A 12,528-nucleotide genomic window follows, 5' to 3' on the forward strand; every position below is an offset into this window, starting at 1 on the left:
TACAGAATTCGTGCGGGGAATGAAGTGTGCGGGGAAGTGTTACCTGCGGATTGTGGATTATAGGCAGCCTTTGAATATTGCCCAATTTTAATTTAATGTAATTCCTAAAAGCTTTTAGTTTCCCATTATTTATTTTAAATCATATTATTCTATTGGTTACAGTGAATACAATCCTCAACAGAATTGTGTTGTCGTTAATAATAGAATTATCGCAACTGCGAGTTGCGACTGATTCGGTATTTATTATTGATATTTTTTATTTAATTCATTTTGAATAAATCGTGAGCTTTCATCTACTAAACGTGTTGAACATAACGTTTTCTACGCGTCTGAAGTCCAGATTTATTGCGCAAGTGATCGATTTATTAAAAACAGTGCGATCGATTGATAAATTGAAAAACTAGTAATCAATATGTCCGACGGTCACGGCGAGCCGAATACGCTGCGGAAAGATAGCGTTGCGACCGCCAACGTATCCAGTGATAGTCCTGTGACCGATCCTGGTCAGGTCCGGGGCGGCAATACAGACGGAAACGCTGGAAAATTCGAAGGTCAGCGCGGGAAGTCTGGCGCGCTGAAAAAGTCGGCTCGCTACAGAAGCCGGTCACTTTCCGCGTCGTCTGCGGATTCCTACAGCTCAACGTCATACACCGGTGAGTCGATATGTATACAATTTTTCAACAGGTGCACTACACGGAAGATAACAGTGTTAATGTTTTCTAAACCATTTTTAGGGGTCCGCATGGAATATGGGATGTAATACAACAAACAAAACCCACTGCGACGGGAAAATATACTAAATAGACTGTGGTGGCTTATACTTTGCTGTATAAAAGCTATATTCTAAATATAAACAAACAACACTCTTTAAATTCCCCATGTCAGACCAATACATTTGTTTTTTAGTTGTATTTAATAGCAAAATCATTGTCTATCATCACCATCATCCTAGTTCTACCTTTTTTACTTGTTTCAAACCTGAATTAATCCAGAATTGGGTATAGGCCTACAGATGTTACTATCTTTGGCTATAGGACAATAATGTGCACCATGAGATGTCTGCCCTCTTGGATTGCCTGACATACATTGTTGGACCCATTGTCTTCATTTCGGAAATTTCAATGCACATTGCTAGGGCTGAAGCCTAGCGCATGTGACTTACCCATGTCAATTTAATTAAGCAGACTTTAAATTTCAGTTATCTTTGTTCCCTAATCTACAAGCATACTATTAAATTTACTTGCAGTATCATGTTGAGAAGCAATAAAGCAGTATAAAAGAAATAGTTTAAATGTGTTGACAACAATAAAAGCAAATTTTTAACTTTAATCTTTTAATAGAAGCTTGCTCTTTTAAAATGAGCCTGCATCACACATAAATAAATTATTAAACTTATATCAATTCAAATTTTAACATTGATAGGTTGGGCCGTTTCCTTTTCCTTACCTTTCCTGGTACATTCCTCCTTAGCTGTTATCAATAATTTCCTTTTCCCATACCCTTAAAAGCAAGCAATGCTTTTGCAGAGCACTGCAAATTCTGCTAATGGTAAGCTATCACCATTGATGGACAATGGGGATAGCTTACCATTAGGCGATCCAACTTGGTAGTCCACTATGACATAAAAATAAGGTTTCCTTCAGTTGGTTTATACAGAGTTTTAACATAGATAGGTATAGAAGGCAGGCTTATTATTTAGAAGTGATCCTTTCCAGGCAACCAACTGATTATTTTGTTACCCTAACCATATTTATAATTATTTACTTGTCAAACAATAAAAAAGAGGAAGTTAAGAATCAACTGTATATTTTTATCTATTATTACTTCGGAATTTATGACTAGATTTTGATGATGTAAGCGATCATCATCGCCCATGAACATATATAGAGGTAATGCCTCTCCATATGCAATGCCCGCTTTTAAGGGGTAAGGGGTGGGGTATGGAAAGAATTGATGAGTGGAAAAAAGAAACGGACTGGGAAGGGTGAGAAAAGGGAAACAAGCCTCCGGCTCCCCCACACACAGAACGAAACACAGTAGCATGCTACTATTTTACGCCGGTCTTCGGAGCGGATGTGGCACTTCACCGGTGCGAGTAATTGGACCAATTCGTGCCGAAGCGTGCTCGAATCCCACATTTCAACATTCATTCAAGTCGGTTAACAGTTTCATGCATCGAAACTCATAAACGCCGCTGTTAAGTTATATTTAACTTCTCGATTATTGCGTAAATGGATCAGGTCCAGCTCTATTTATATATCGCAGCACTAGCAATGAGCCGCGGCTTTCGCTGCACAACTACTATCTTTAATGTAGGTACAAGTGGTCTATATTATTCTGACTGCCGTGTGTTTCGCTTATTAAAATACAAAGCACTACATAGTATAAAACAAAGTCGTTTTCCGTCTGTGTGTCTGTATGCTTAGATCTTTAAAATTACTCAATAGATTTTGATGGGTTTTTTTGTTAATAGACAGAGTGATTCAAGAGGAAGGTTTTCATGTATAATAACATAGAAAAAAGGGAGGGGAAGAGATTTTACTCCGAATTTAACGCGTGAGAAGCCGCGGGCAATATCTAGTTTGTAACAAATTTAACTGGAATGTGGGTAGTATCGATAAAAAGTATCGTATATAATGGTAAATTGTAGTTGATATTCTTCTATAATCTATCTCTGTACCAAATTTTATCCACTTTCGACAAGCCGGTTTTGTATTAAATAATAATGAGCATCCAACCAAATGCAGATTTATCGTTTCGCGCTTTGTCCACCTAAGATTAGGATTAGATTTTTAAGAAAATTACAAATTTTTAATAAAATATCGGTCAAGTGGGAGTCGGACTAAGTTTTCTTATCATGTCATAGCGGGCAACTGTACTGGTAGTTCGCCTGATGGTAAGCGATTACCACCGCCCATGAACAGGACAGAGATAGTGCCTCTGCGATTGCGCTATTCGTTTTTAAAGGGTAAGGGATAAGGAAAGGATTGATGACTGGAAAGAAGGAATGGACAGGGAAGGGTTAGAAAAAGGAAACGCGTCTCCGGCTCTCCGTACGAAGCACAATAGCATACTATTATTTCACGTCAGTTTTCTGTGGGGGTGTAATACTTCCCTGGTGCGCGCTGGTCCCATTCGTGCTGAAGCGTGCTCGACTCCCACACGCAAGGGCAGTCGCGAGCTTTAAGCATGTGTGAATTAGATCAAAATGGACGTAAATTCTACTAATATTGTAAATGCGAAAGTAAGGATGTCTGGTGTTTGTTGCTTTTTCACCCAAAAACTACTGAACCGATTGCAATGAAACTTGGTACGTAGATAGCTGGAGAACTGGAATAACATATAGGCAACTTTTTATCCCGATATTCCTACGGGATATGGACCTACGCGGGTGAAACCACGGGACGCAGCTAGTAATTATATAATTAATGTACTTTCATGTAAATATAGATAAATGCGTTGGTGTATTGCAGTCGAAATTAATGATTTTCTCATTAAAACAGTTTCGTGTTAATATATTTCACTGCGCATTTCGTTTTCATTGAAGAGATGTTTATTTACGTAAAGTTATTGAATGTGATGGACATGTACATTGCGGCCTGTGACTTTGTCTGCGTTTGGTGTGATTTTTTGTGGTCGATGAACAAAAAGAGTAAGAGCTTTGATATTGTCCAAATAGGGACACGGACCACAGTAGGAAGTAGTTTTTAAATAAAAAGTTTAATCGAAATCGGTTCAGCCAGTCGAAACCTCCGACGTTACAAATCCCAAAAACACAGTCGTATTGAGTATCACTCTCCTTTTTTTTAAAAAAAGGTTAAAAAGTACGAGATTTTCTATTGGTGTAGCCGTTACGGAGTTACTTTATAATATAAACAAACAGAGAGAACAGGTCAAGGTCAGGGATATGTACTTATATGCAATTAAGAAAATGCTTTTGACGTTATAAAAAAGAGGATTTATATCAATACAGGCACACAAAAAAAATAATACTGTTTAAATAAAAAATAGAAAAAAGATAAAATATATAATACTAACTGCGCCCCCCGGTTTCACCCGTGCAAGTCGATATTCCGTAGAAATATCAGGATAAAAAGTTGCAGTATATGTAATTCCAGATGTCCAGCTGTCTACGTATCAAATTTCATTGCAATCGGTTCAGTAGTTTTTGCGTGAAAGAGCAACAAACACACACGCATCCTTACAAACTTTCGCATTTATTATATTAGTGGGATATATGTTGCTGCGCGCGGCAAAACTAGATGGCACTCAGGACACCTGAGGTAGAACGCTTCAGTATTGATTTTCAGTATCCACCTACTGACGTCTGCAATTTCATATTAAATAATTACGGTTAAATACATTTATTTCTAATAAAGCAGTGGTGGCTCAGTGGTGAGAACCTCGGACTTCAAAATCGATTCAAAGTCGGGGTTCGAGACCGGGCGAGCGTGCAGGAAATAAATTGATTTTTCAATTTATCTGCACATGTGGATAGCATGACCACTGCTTAAAACGGTGAAGGAAAACATCGTGAGGAAACCGGCATGTCCAAGAATCAAAAGTTCGACGACATGTGACATCTGCCAACCCGCACTTGGCCAGCGTGGTGGATTATGGCCTGAACCCTCATAGGAGGCCTGTGTCCCAGCAGTGGGAACACATATGGGCTGATGACGACATTTATTTCTCTAAAGATAACAATTGAATCACTTACAGAGAAATACAATTTTTTACGCGATTTTTACTCGCTTAGCGTTATAAGTACGCCTAACAAATAAAAATAACAATAAACTGAGGGTAGTTTCTACTTCTCATAGAGAAAAAGTTAACCAGTGACATTCCAAAGACCGATTCATTCTAAGACTCGTGTCCTAGCTAAAGATGAGCCATTCATTAGATGTAAATGATTAACTTTTATTTTACTAGATGTAAATGATTTTTTTTAAAAACATTGTAAATGTGAAAATTTGTTGGTTTGGATGTTTGTCCGTTAATCACACTGATACTACTTTGGGTTTCGGTTGGTTGGCCGAGTTGGGTGATAGGATACTTTATATCTCAATTAAATGCGCCCTTGGGATTGATAATGGGGTTCTACTTAATTTTATTATTATCATTATTTTATATTTCATGAGAACACTAACGCGCCGCCATGCAATCATTTATTTATTTTTATTTATTTATTTCATACATTTCATACATACATACATACATTTTTGACATTTTTAAATTTACAATTTATAGCAATTACAATTTAGTTTATATAAACGGTTTGTCTTACATATGTTTTTAAAGTTTATTTACATATATGAAGCCGATGTATCCCTAGCTAGATTGCAGGGCAACCTGTGTTTAGGGGAAACAGCTTGCTTTCAAAGTAGATTCACTATTTGAGCGAACTGGACCAAATATATATGGTACCATATGGCAGGCACCAGATTGCAAATAAGAAATGAATCATAAAAATTGATTCACCCAGTAAAAAGTTAAGAAGTAACAAACACAAAAATACAGTCGAATATATAAGCTTCTCCATTTTTGAAGTCGGTTGATAAATATAATTTATCCTACTCCTACTAATATTATAAATGCGAATGCGTTTGCTGCTCTTTCACGCAGAAACTACTGAACCGTTTGCTATGAAATTTGGTACGTAGATAGCTGGACAGCTGGAATAACATATAGGCAACTTTTTATCCCGATATTCCTACGGGATACGGACTTACGCGGGTGAAACCGCGGGGCGCAGCTATTAAATAATAGATATAAAAAATACAAGAGAATATAGATAAATTTGTACACATAAACTAGTATGTTATTTGTGTATTCCAAGCCGGAAATCAAACATGGCGGCTGCAGAGAATCGCGTGTTATTTGTTAAAACAAAAGCCTGGGGCATGCACATGTTAACAATACGAATATTCATTTGTGAGTATTAAACTCGTGGGTGCAGTGGTTTTTGGAAAAGGGAAGAAGTACCGGGTTCTATCCTATGTGTTAAATCCCTCCTTTCATTATTATAAATGCGAAAATAACTCTGTCTGTTTGTTGCACATTCACGCTTAAAACACTGATCTGATTTTGATGAAATTTGCTACAGAGCTATCCCTGACGTTGAGGAAGACCATAGGCTACTTTTTATACATACTTTTTATTGCGAAAAAAGGGGAAGAAGGTGTTAAAATAGGGGGTTGAATGTTTGTAGGTAAATTCGTAATTATTAAAAACTAGCTGCACCGCGCGGTTTCACCCGCGGAAGTCCGTACCCCGTAAGAATATCGGGATAAAAAGTTGCCTATATGTTATTCCAGTTGTCCAGCTGTCTACATACCAAATTTCATCGCAATCGGTTCAGCAGTTTTTGCGTGAAAGAGCAACAAACACACACACACATCCTTACAAACTTTCGCATTTATAATATTAGTAGGAGTAGGATGCAACAGCGAAACTTTGTATTTAGACACTATAATAACGACAGGACATAGGGTACATTTTATCGCGAAAAAAGGATAAAAGGGGTCGATATAGGGATGAATGTTTGTATGAACATTATAATTTTCTTAAGACAAAGAGACTAACCCCTAAGCCATATGCGCCTTAATATTTTTTTTAATATTTCAATTAAAGGGAAGGCTATAGAAAGGCGTCAATAATTTAATATCACATGATTTTGAACACTGGTTCACCTCTCAATGATCTAAACGGTATTTGACATAAATGCATCAATTAAATCACAACTAAAATGAACTCTATCCCTCTAATGTTAAAGATTATTTTGGCGGTCATTGCAAAAATGCAGTGTTTGTTTAATTTTATACCTTGTGCCGTGTAAATAAATGTCAATTTTGAAAGTAGCTGGCGGCCGGCCATAGGTCAGTCCGGCATATCCAATCGTAATTGATGTAGTGCAATGCGGTGCTAGTTTTGAGTGGAAGCGGCTTTTTTTTCTATTTTTTAATCGTGTTTAGATTATTTTGGTTAGGAATGGCAAAAACTAGAAAGTTTGAATTTTTAAACATTTATATACCTTTTTCGAAAACCCACAGACAATAACTTAATCGATGTCATATTATTTAATGTAATCACATCACAAGAAAACTAATTTCTAAAATGTCATAATAAGGCGGTTTGTTGCTTTCAAATAAACACAATTCGTATTATTTGAACCTGCTTTATTCATGTTCATTGATAATCAAACCACCAACCGCAAATGAAGGTGTTAGTAACTTATGATGCCTGTAAATTCGAGATTAATTATTCTTAACCGAGCGGTTTTCCGCGGTTTCAGTCGAGAATGAAATCTCCGGCAATAGTGGGTTTATGTGGTATAGTAGATTATGTATTCAGGTACATGTGCTACAACACGGTTAAGTTTCATCAAAATTCGTTCAGTAGCTTTGTCGTGGAAAGTATCAGACGGATTAGATGTTTGTCGGTATATGGACATACTAAAAGACTTTCCCATGACTATTATATATCACAACATTTGATATATAAAATATGAATTATGAAATAGAGGTAAAGTACAATAGGCGATCTTATCGTTTATTAGCGATCTCTTCCTAAGATAAAAGAAACATATAATATATTGTACTTCTAATAAATAATATAAATAATAATTATAAAATTGTATCATGTTACTTAGTGTAGACAGTATAATATCTTCACTTTGCCTTTATTTGTTTATCATTATTGTTGTTAAAGTGTTTGATATAGATTAAACAGTTTACATTTTTAAGTCACGAGTGTCTTTCCAGCCGACTTCAAAGAAGGAAGTTATCAATTCGACTGTGTTTTTTTTGTCCTTGTTTCCTCTTTTATTATTTCCTGCTATGTGGTCCCGTTTCAATTTGGTCTAGTTTTTCAATTTGGTCGTTTCAATTTGTTCTAGTTTTTGACAATTCGAAGGCGGATTTTATTTTCATAAATGTGATATTAGGCTACATGTTGTATGAGTATGTATGTTCGTAAGACTTCCGTATTAACGCCAAAAGGATGAGCCGATTTTGCAGAATAAAAAAAGGCAGTTTGTTTTGTGAAAAGATGGCTACTTTTCGACTGAAAAATGTCACGTAAGGTCCATGCGAGAAAACAAGGACTAATGATGTATAAGTTATTAAAAATGAAAAGAAAATGGCAAGACCTCTGCCTTGTATCTATCAGTAATAAGGACAAGGTCGTGTAATGTTCCCCTCTTGGTGAGCGAGTGTCGCATTTCTCTATTGATTTGAGTCATTTTTGTTGTGTGTTTGGTAATAGTTGGGTAATGTAATCATTTCTTTCATTTTCATAATTATATAGGAATTTAGGTTTTTTCTTAGGTTCTTCTTTTTTTCCGACTAGCCCCCTTTCAAAACAATAAAGAGTAATGAGGCGTCCATAATTCATCATTTTACATAATATGTACATTATAATAATGATGCCAAAGAATTGTCCTGTGGTTCTTAAGCGACAACATTCTATGGATTTTTATCCAACTAATATTATATATACTGTGGGGAACTGTATTGTAACTAGAATTTCAGTAATATAATCCTAAGTAAGAATAGTACATCTGCAGCCTAAATGCAGCTTCTTGTTCAAAATAATTGAGTGGTTTTAAATAGGTGATAAAATGTTTTGAGTGCAAAATCATATTTACGTTTCTATCAAAGTTACTCATGCGCCAATCGTTAAATCAGCATATCTTAACAAGCCAAGAGTATTAACCTTGCGTCCGAGACAGAATTTTGAAGTAAATATTTGAGAATTTCATTGTATTTACTCGGCGTTTGGTACTTATTTGAACCTGCGACTGTTTGTTGATCCATCAATCAACTTGCGTTTATTTTGGCAAGGCCACGTTTTATTGCCGTGGTAATAGATATACGGTAATGATAATAACGTATGTATGTATAGAATTTTATTGAGTGAGTTTTAGTTGAGTATACTCAAAAGTATAACAAAAATCATTATCCATTAGATCTTAAATAAAATCAAGTAAAGTCATAAAATACGGCAGCGCTCTAGGGTATCTTTATAGCGTTTGTTATCATTTACAATACGTCATATTTTTATGATTAAGTACATCCATTTAGAACTTTCAATTTAAAATCTGTAAACGTACAAAAGAACCCTATTGTTTAGGCAATCGATTAATCTTTAATCACGTTTCAGAAATGATTCACAAAGTCGCATTAAAACAAATTTGTAAATTTTTTAGTAAAACACGCTTCTTTACAAATTTGACTCAGCTTGCACCGGGGAAGGTATGGTACCGTAGCGAACTGGCCCCCAGAATACTGGCGTGAAAAAGTAGCATGCGCGTGCTACTATTGAAAGGCGATATTTTAAAGTTCTTGCTGTGAAGCAGTCTAATATTTTGTAAATAAATATTTTTCTATAAAAATTGCCATTTAAAATACGTTCATAAAATATGGTCGTAAAATCCTCATTTGTATGAAAACATTATTTATTTAGATCACGACAACGCATTTCCCATGGTTTTATGTAGCTATAAACAAGATTGCAAGTATCGATAAAGTACTATATATATATACAATATAGAATACTTTTGGGTCATCAGGGAATCGAGTATGCTTCAGCTCGAATTGGTTGCATACAGGGGTACTGACTTGTGAGAGTTAACTATCACGTAGTAATGTGAATACATACATATAAAATTCACACACAACGTTGATATAAATCTTTATTAATTATAACAACCCCTCATCGCCCAGATTATGCTAAATTTACTCGTATACCTACAACGCTCTTTGAAAAGCAGATTATCTTTGTGTTGCAATAATGATATAACATTTTATTTGTACAGTGCGTGGTGAACGCGATTAAACGCCTAATATAAGAATACATTTAATTATCATACATTTCAGCTGTGGGATTTGTAAACAGTTACAACTAACTCTCACCAAAAAATATACAATTAATTTTAAATTTCTAACGAAAGCCTTCCCATTCAAAGAAGAACGTTCGTTTGCGATGCACCTTAAATTCGATTTAATTTTAATCACATACGGAGAAGCCTACTCCGCAGTTTCCGAGCACATTTCGCTACAAGACTTGGCGGTCACATATACAGTGCGGCACGCGAGTGCAGCACGTTCGCTTTTTGAAATTTTAGTTCCAATTTTAATTTTTTTTTTAATTTTTTCTTTTCGGCCAGGTCTTGTGTAAATCAAAATAACGGTATTTTCGTTTATATGTGTGCTTTATGTGGTTCGGTTATGGGTATCGTTACTTACTTGTGTGAGGTAGTGTTCTGTGTGTTATATGGATTTTTCGTTTGGTAAAGTTGTGAAATAATTTAGTTTTATATACATTTTATGTATTTTTCGTGTTACGCTAGCGAATACTGCATGCAGTATTGATTCCCAGAATCGGTACAGGAATAACTTGTATTTTTATTATGTTTCGTTTTAAAGTTCATGACATTTTGAATTTAGAATTTTATGTCATTGATGTATTTTCTACGAAGCTTTTAGGTTAGGTAAGTTATGTTAATTTTTTGGGCGACAGTAAGTAAGTAATTTTCTTTAGATTTTCCCCGTTCGTTCCGTGATTAGTTATTTTAAAATTTAATTGCGGTGTTTTTATAAGTAACTTGCTTTAGGCCCGCGGCTTGGCTCGCGTGGACTATATAATTTATATCGTGAATTTTCGATGAAGATGCACTATGACATTTTTTTGGTTTACAATGTGAGTATATCTCGACATATATTTATTAAAAAAATCTTTTTATAAAATGCTTATTGGATATTTCATATTTACCTATCCTACTAAATGCTAATTCGCGATTTTTTTTTTTTATCGCCCGTTTATTTTTATGGACCCTTAACGCTAAAAATTTATCTCCCAAAACCAAATCCTCAGGTTGAATCTAATAATACGATATAACCATATCAAATTTTGTTAAAATCTGCCCACTTGTTTTAACGTTAATCAGAAAAACATAAAAAAACTGAGCTAGCTTTCTTGCACTGGACCGATTTAAAAAATTATTTCCCCATTAGAGCTGCAACTGCACCTCTTCCAAATAAAATATAATACATATTTTATATTTCTTATTCCTATATATTTATTATTTCTTCATAATAATCCAACTCTGCTTCCCGGTCGACCTTTGCACAAAAAACAAGGCCACTCTACTGCGTCAATCTGTTATCTATCTGCAATATATGAGTGACCCTTTTATAATATACATTTACTTTGAAATAATATTAATTAGCGACCAGCCCTGGCTTCGCCAGTGGAACATGTATAACCTATAACCTTGCTCGATAAATGGGCTATCAAACAGTGAAAGAATTTTTCAAATCGGACCAGTAGTTCCTGAGATTAGCGCGCGCAAACAAGACTTATTAACTTATTAAGAATTATTCAACTTTATAATAATACTAGCTACGCCCCGCGGTTTCACCCGCGTAAGTCCGTATCCCGTAAGAACATCGGTATAAAAAGTTGCCTATATGCTATTCCAGTTGTCCAGCTGTCTACGTACCAAATTTCATTGCAATCGGTTCAGTAGTTTTTTCGTGAAAGAGCAACAAACACACACACATCCTTACAAACTTTCGCACTTATAATATTAGTAGGAAGTAGGATAGGATAGGATTATAAATCTGAAATTAAATGTCATAAAGATACCATAATTATCTCTCTATCTATTCTTTTTCCCGTCCCACATAGAATTATTTAACTGCCCTCAAGACACGTTTCTAAGAACGTAACAATGGAAAATATCGCAGCCGATTCAGCACGGTTACGGAGTAAACCTATTATTTGTATCAAATTCACCGTAGCTAAGTTTAAATTGCCGTGCTCAGAGATAACGCTTATCATTGTTACTTGCAAGAGAAGGATTCAATAGCTAGTGGAGCCAGGAAAATGCATATCATCCATGCTCCACTCTATGTTAAGAAGAGAAGAGAAAAATAATGTTTTTTCTCTTCTCTTTGCCAAATTGCCTTATATTCTCTATTGCCAAAATCCTATGAATATAGATATGATAAGTTGTTTTCGGGTGTAAGAGTAACATTCGTACAAGCTTTCGCGTTGTTAATATAAGCAGGATTATATTCTATGAATAGATATATAAATAACGCGTGGCTACCACATGCATTGTGGTATCTCTAATTAATTGAAACCGCTCGCTCGTGCGTGATATCGGTCGACTATTGTGTTAAAATTGATCTGGGACACCTTTTTTTTTCGCTATCCAATTTTAAAGATAAAAGGCGCAGGATGTTAAATTGATCTGGGATGCATGATATTGGCAATATTCTGTCCAAATACTAATCAACTCTAAGGTACCTACCTAGTCTCTAGTATACCTTTTTTCGCTATACAATTTGCAAGTTAACAGGCTCAGATTTAATACTACTTTATTCTAATGTCAGCTACAAACGTTATTGCCCCACCGTTTCTTTTGATACCCACGGCCCCCGGAGAGAGAGTGGGTGGGTTATGTCGGAGGCACACCGACTGAACCCCACTCTTCACTTACTATTCGTCTGCAACTCCTTCGAG

At 35.5% G+C, this 12,528-nt stretch overlaps 1 protein-coding gene across 5 annotated transcripts in view; it reads left to right on the forward strand.

Annotated features, from left to right (window-relative positions):
* The first annotated feature begins 19 nt into the window (after positions 1 to 19).
* Positions 20 to 12,528, forward strand: part of LOC119836478 (adenosylhomocysteinase-like 1) — a 23,911-nt gene continuing 11,402 nt past the window's right edge. For 2 of the 5 annotated variants that reach the window (XM_038361812.1, XM_038361813.1), the window contains exon 1: positions 20 to 653. In XM_038361812.1, coding sequence (XP_038217740.1) covers positions 413 to 653 — 241 coding nt within the window. In that variant the 5' untranslated portion in view covers positions 20 to 412. Of the gene's footprint in view, positions 654 to 10,070; positions 10,189 to 12,528 lie in introns of those variants that run through there. The other 3 variants (XM_038361815.1, XM_038361816.1, XM_038361814.1) reach the window with 3 other exon arrangements.

This window comes from Zerene cesonia, chromosome 24 (assembly GCF_012273895.1).
Source record: "Zerene cesonia ecotype Mississippi chromosome 24, Zerene_cesonia_1.1, whole genome shotgun sequence".
Taxonomy (NCBI): Eukaryota; Metazoa; Arthropoda; class Insecta; order Lepidoptera; family Pieridae; genus Zerene; species Zerene cesonia.